Below are 6503 nucleotides of genomic sequence, written 5' to 3'. Positions count from 1 at the left end.
GGGGTGGTGGTGGGGGGAAAGGCCGGGTTTGGGATGGAGGGAAGCAGGGAATAGCAATTCAAGCTTTTAAATCGTGCCAACAAAAGCAGGAGAGAACAATACCTCCCTCTCTCTTTCAAACCCTCCATCAAAGCACCTCGGCACAATGACAGAACCGGTTGCAGAGCCCAGCAGACCCGGCGCAGCGCTCGGCCCCCCTTTGCAGGGCTTTCAAAGGGTCGCGGCTTCATTTAAACTCGTGCCCAGCTGCCTTTCTGTGCGCTATTCTTAGCACTGGCTGCAGGGCCTGTTCCTGCAGGTACCGTCAGAAAATATTTAGGCCTTGGCAGTTAGGTAGGAGCCCCGGTGAGCTCCAGCCCTGGTTTGCAGCAATGCACTGATCAGCTCCTTTTGCAAAGCATTGAAGGTGATGGGGGACCAGCTGGGACACAGGGATGCAGTGACAGGCACCTCTGTCCCCTGGGACCTGTGCCAGAGGTCCCAATGCAGGATTTTCCGGAGTTTTGCAGGTCCCTTATCTTCAGGGGGGGGTTGGCAGCTGAAAGCGAAAGCGTTCCCTGCCTTGTTTCTTTCTTAGCACTGGGTTTGGCAGAAAACTTCCCGCTGGTGCCGGCAGCATATGTGGCTGTGGCATCTTGACGTAAAGAAGGAGAAATGAGCCCGAAAGGCAAGCGAGTTTCAGCAGAGCTAAAACAAGAAGTGTGATTCTGGCAGTCCCCCCTTGCAGCGAGAGGAGGTGGGGAGCTCACTCAGGACTGGGAGAGAAACCCAGCGCCCAGGTGTTACCACTCGGGTGCTGTATGCGGACGCCGAGGTGTTTGAGTTGCCAGCTCTTTTGCTGCCAAGCATTGGATTATCAAATCTCTAAAACCCCTCACTATAACCCTGGACACTGGAGTGTTTCACAGTGTCCTGGGAAGAGGCGAGTGGAGGGCTGGGCGTGGTGAGCCAAGGCGGTGCTAAATCCCGGGGAGCGGGTTGGAAATGATGGGCTGGGGCTGTGCAGGGCACAGGGCTGTGATAACGTAATTTCAGCTGCCTGGGCTCAGTTTTCTTGCCTGAGAAGAAGGCTGAGAGCACGGGACCAAGTGCCACAGGGAGAGCCCTGTGTCCCTGGGTAGCGCAGAGACCCCACGGACCTGCAGAGGGACTGCAGCAATGTCTCTTTCCCCAGCCCAGCCTTTGCAAATGGGTCCCTGTCTCCACTCCTTGAGGACACACAGGACAAAAGACAGAGCTTTTTGCTAAATTTCCTGAGAAAAGCAACAAAGACTGAACATTTCAGGCTGTGGTTTATTCTGGGCCACATTTCCCCTGGCCTGGGGCTGTTTCCTATAAATACAATAACCCAAAGGCCATGGGCAAACACATGTACCGGGGTTTGTTAAGGGCTTCAGGGCTGCTGGAGGGGAAAGCCGAGGCTTCACCACCCTCACCCAGACTATGGCCACATTGTTTGAGTGAGTTATTTTGGGAGCCTTGTTTCGATGGGGGCGGGCACGCACAGGAAGGTCAGGTATTGCAGCAGTTTCTGCAGGCTTCCTCTGGCACAGGCGGAGCGGGAACAGCCACATGGCTGAAACAAAAGCCTCGAGAGCATTTTATTTATTCCCAGCACTGTATTGGAGGGCTATTTCTGCCTCCAGTTTTACTGGTGGCCTTGAGGGCTGCTCTGGGAGGAGGGTTTGCTGGGCAGGACAATGGACCCAGGAAGTCCTGTATCTGCCTGAATCGAATGCAAGAGCTGGTGAGAAAATCCCACAGTAGCTGCCTGTTTGTGCCATGCAAGGCACTCGGGGTACGCATGGGCTGCAGGCTCATCCGAGGTGCTGTCTCCAGCCATAACACCCCCCTGGGCAGCTTTTGCTCATGGGGTGGGAGTACAGAGCAACCCCAGCAGGAGCCGGGAATCAGGATGCCCCAATGGCCATCCCTGGTTTCATCCCAGGGATGGAGAGATGCTGCTGCAACATGACAGCATCTTCCATCCTCCCTGTCCTCTGGAGAAGACCAGCCCGAGCCCTCACCTGGAGTTTTCCTTATCTTGTGTCTTATCTTGGGCTCAGCCTGTCCAGCACACGCTGCCCTCCCCAGCCATGTCTGAGCCACAGTTAGAGCTGGAGCTGGCCCAGCAGCACTCCCACATGCTGTCACCCCTGAACCAGTTCTGCTGCAGGTGTCACCACCCCCTTCCCCGGGACAGGCTGGTGAAAGGGAGCAACAATCTGAGTTTATGTGTCTGGGTGGCATGCCCGAAACCATGCCACCCACCCGGCCTCCGCCTGCCTTCGCCCTTTACTTCTCCATCTGACTTGTTTTTCCTGTCAGTGATGTGGCAGCTCTACTTGCATGGGGTGTTTGCTGCCCTGTGGCTGTTTCCCCCTTTTCCCTGAGGAATTCAGGGGTTTAAGCAGCCTTGTACAGGTGTCTGTCTGTCTGCTCTGGGCTCCTTCTGCCTGTGGTCCATGCTGGGGCATGAGGGATGTGGTGTGGGTGATGCTATGTCACCAAGGCAGGTTGGGGCTGTCTGTGGTGAGTGATGTGAGTGGGAAATCCAGCCACTTACTGGAAAGGAGATGAGACCCAGGAGGTGCTGGGGGAAGTTAAACATGGGAGAAACTACTGTGTCTTCCTCCTGTGTGGCTCCTCTTCCCTGCAGCTGTACATGCAAATGCTTTTCCACCTCCAGACATGAATTTCCAACCTGAGATCCTTGAGGCCTGATCACAACCAAAAGACATGTCCATCAGGGTGAGATACCCCATCCCAGCTTGAGGAAGACCCCCAAAACCAGGCATCAGCCTGGCAATTTTTAGGTCCGGGTCTGAATGCAATAAATTAGTAAGAGGATATTCAGTTTAGTGGAGCAGGACAACAAAAACTAGCTAGAATTCCCCATGTTTCAGATTAAAGCTTGTCCTGGCTGAGTCCATCCTCCTGATGAGTTGCACTGGGTGCCCCTGGCAGCTCCTCAAGCGTCATGCGCTCAGTCCCGAGTGCCTCAGGGAGCTGCACAACACGTGCTGGGTCATCCCCTTTGCTCTGTTCCTGGGGGAAACCCTCCGGCAAGAACTGCTTGATCATGGCTACAGTCTGTTTGCGGCTGTTTTTTCTTTTTCAATGCAGTATTATGAAAATGAGTTTTTCCTCCTCCCCTCCAGATCCAAACTGAATCACAGGGGGCTTCTGTGCAGGAGTTTTACTACTGAAGTTTTCCCAACCACCTGCTCGTGGGCAGGAGCTGAAAGCTTGCAATGAATGGATTTGATTTGCTCATGTATAAAGCAGGGAAGACCCCAGTATGAAATCACTGCAGAAAAGAAAAGAGCTGCTTGGAAAATACATGAATAACACTGTCTTTCCTAAAGGATGGGTTCAAGGAAAAGGGAGCTGAGCCACGTGGATGCATGTATGGATGTGGGCTGTATTTTTAAGGTAAGACAGCAATGCCGTCAGCTCCATGCCCGTTTTCCAGGCACCAATTTCACACCTGCTCTGCTCTGCTTTCCATCCCAGAGATATGATGCAGTCCTTTTATTCCCATCCACCCCAAAGAGATCCACTTCCAGCATAATCCTGGCTGAAGTCAGCCCCATCCTGGCCAGCTCATATCAGCTCTGGAGGACAGAGATGCAGAAAGGATGAGCTGCTCTGCCCAAACACCTTCCCTCTGCTAAATCACTGCAGTCTTCACATTCCTGGCCCTGGTGCCTGAGGGATGAGGTCGAGGAGGGAGATTTTCCAGGGATTTTGCTGAGGCTGGGGCTGCAGTGCTGGCTCAGCGACATTTCCTGCCACAGAGCAGAAAGCTGGGGGGTTTCTCAGCAGCCTCTCGGAGGTGTGATTTATGTCGGGGGGGGGAAGGTGTGAAGGGGCTCGGTGGTTAGTCATCCTGCTAGCCAACCTGCTACTGGAGGTGATACCACACCAGGAAAGCCCCGTGGATGAAAAGTGAGAGCTTGATGCCCATGGGTGCCACCTCTCAGCAGGAGGAAACCCCACTGGACGGATCCTCCTTGTCCCCAGCAAGTGCTTTCTGTCTCGGGTCATCCCAAAATAGTAGGGCATACGTCGGAGTCATGTGGGCTTTGTGGGCGAGCTGCTGCCTGCAGAGGTGGGGGAAGTGCCGTCTCCCACCCCCATACCACCCGCTTTGCTCAGCACGGCCAGGCCATCAGCAAAAGCAGTCAGAGCCCCGTCCCTGCTGTGACCTGCTGCCTGGGGGAAGAGTGACGCTGTGGGTTTCTGAGCACCTCTCCGACCCGTTTCCTGCACCCCCGCCCCCCAACAACCTTTCCATCGGCGCCCCCCCAGCCAGCGGGTTCCTGCGCCCACCGCAGCAGCCGGTGGTTTCCTCTGTGAGCAGCATGCTCGGGGGCGCAAACCAACACGTTTCCTTCATGCTGCAGGGGTGGCAATGCTGTTGGGGAGGTTCCCCAAAAATCTGGAGACCTCCTGGGGTGGGGGGCATGGAGGGAGGAGGTCAGGGCCCCCACAGAGGATGTGTGTGGGACCCCGTGGAGATGCAGGGGACAGACACAGGGTGATGGAGCCCGTGAGCTGGCTCCACTTTGGAGAGATGGCAGAAAGAGGGAGGACAGAGGTGACACTGGGTGTGACAAGTGGCTGTCCCCTCCTGGAGCTGGAGCTGGCGGCCAACAGGGCCACCCAGCCCTGCACAAAGGCAGAGCCGTGGCCGTGTGTCTCTCCGTGTCCCTTGGGCCCACACCTGTGTTTTTACAAGCACTAAGGTGGCCAAACTGGTCCAGACTGACCCCGTTCCTGTGACACAGCAGGTCCCACCCAGGACAGCGACAGCACCAGGGGTGAAGGACAGTGGGGTGACACTGTGCCACCGTGTCCGCGGGGTATGGGGCTGCTCTGGGGTGATCACCGAGCTGGGGGGTGACACCACCCAGGGCGGGTGTCTTTGCGCTGATAGTGGCAGCTGGGATGAGTGATGGGTGGCTGCGACAGGAGGGGATAGAGCCCTGCCCTGGGAGGGGACAGGAAGCATGGGGAGGAGGGGACAGAGCCCTGCTCTAGGAGTGGACAGGCGGATGCCCGGGAGGGGACACAGCCCGTTCCGGGGGGGGCCGGGCCGGTGGCTGTCCCCGGCGCCGGTGGCAGCGCACGGGGCAGACGCGCCCCCCGGTGCCCGTCGCCGTCCTCGCAGCCGCCGCAGAGCCCGGCCCCGCATCCTCAGCCGCAGGTTTAAAACCCGAATAATCCCAACAGAGCCCTCCTTCAGCTCCTCCTCCTTCTCCTCCAGGCCTTCAAGGCCGTGAGAGGTCGTCTGCCAGGGACCTCCGGGTCACCCCAAGGAAAGTCCAGGGACACCAGGGACCTGCCTGGAATCCTGACACTCCAGGGACACCCCAGAGATCCTCAAGACCAACTCCAGGGACACCCCAAAGGGATGCTCCAGAAAGGCCCGTGGACTTCCCCCAGCACCCTCCTCCCCATTAACTCTTGCACACCCCATTGATAACCAGTCCTGAGTGGGTGTTACTGGGCCTGAGGACGGGAAGGTGTCTGCCACCACACTTCGGGGGTGGGAGCCTTTGTCCCCAGCTCCGTGGGGTCCATGACACCCCAAAAAGACGCTCCCTCCTGGCAAGGGGGGTGTGTTTGGGGTTCGTGCAGCTGATGCTTGGGGGCAGGAGAGCCCGAGAAAGGGGGGACCTGCGAACCCCAGGACCCTCTGCCCTGGGGAGGGTGGAGGTGAGACACCCCTGGCGATGGCCAGGCAGTCCCCACGGCTGTTCCCCCCCCTGCAGTGGCCCATCGGGACTGAGCTTTATTAAGTCTAACCCACACTACTTTGTCCCCTAGATCATTTTTATCTTTTATTTTGCAGATGAAACATTTCTCCCCCTGGCAGCTGGCTTTTCATTTTGAGTGCTTGCAACAGCACCCACTTGTATTGGGGTGGCACAGGCCACCTGCTAGCATCATCCCTTGTCACGCTTTGCTGCTCAGGACCTGTGCATCACTTGGCAAACCTTGCTACAGCAAGGCTGGGAGGAGCTGATGCTCTGCAAACCCCTTTTGGATGCCCCATGCCCCAATATCTGCTTTTTTGCTGGGACGAAACGCCCTGCGCCTGTCCCCGTCCCTGGGGCGGCCGTGACTCATCAGGAGGCGGGAGAGAGCCTCTCGCCTTGAGCGAGGCCAGCTGGGGGATAAGAGCGAGGCCACCCTCACCTCCCTCTCCCACTGCCCGCTCCCATGCTCGCCCGGGCTGCATCCAAGCCAGGCGCTTTGCGGGGATGTCCCCCTGCCCGAGCTGGGGCATGTCGCTGGGCTGGGGGGGCTGCCACCCCCATCCCACCAACTCCTCGACCCTTCAACCAGCTGCCCGGTGACTGGCGAGCCGGCTGGCTCAACCTCTACCGCTTCTGGCAGGAGGGCGGCTTGCACAATGTCCATCACATCATGGCTCGCAAGTTCCAGCAGTTCGGGCCCATTTACAGGTGAGGCGGTGTCTGGCCCCAGCATCC

The 6503-nt window shown here is 57.6% G+C and overlaps 1 protein-coding gene across 1 annotated transcript in view; it reads left to right on the top strand.

The window, feature by feature from the left end:
- Positions 1-5884: 5884 nt before the first annotated feature.
- LOC113483867 (cholesterol side-chain cleavage enzyme, mitochondrial) overlaps positions 5885-6503 on the top strand; it is a 4398-nt gene continuing 3779 nt past the window's right edge. Inside the window, exon 1 of the mRNA XM_026855844.1 lies at positions 5885-6476. Coding sequence (XP_026711645.1) covers positions 6232-6476 — 245 coding nt within the window. The 5' untranslated portion in view covers positions 5885-6231. The remainder of the gene's footprint in view (positions 6477-6503) is intronic.

Source organism: Athene cunicularia (genome assembly GCF_003259725.1).
Source record: "Athene cunicularia isolate RWA chromosome 10 unlocalized genomic scaffold, athCun1 chr10_part1, whole genome shotgun sequence".
Lineage (NCBI taxonomy): Eukaryota > Metazoa > Chordata > Aves > Strigiformes > Strigidae > Athene > Athene cunicularia.
The sequence above is the reverse complement of the archived record's forward strand: the minus strand, read 5'-3'. Positions and strand labels throughout refer to the sequence as shown.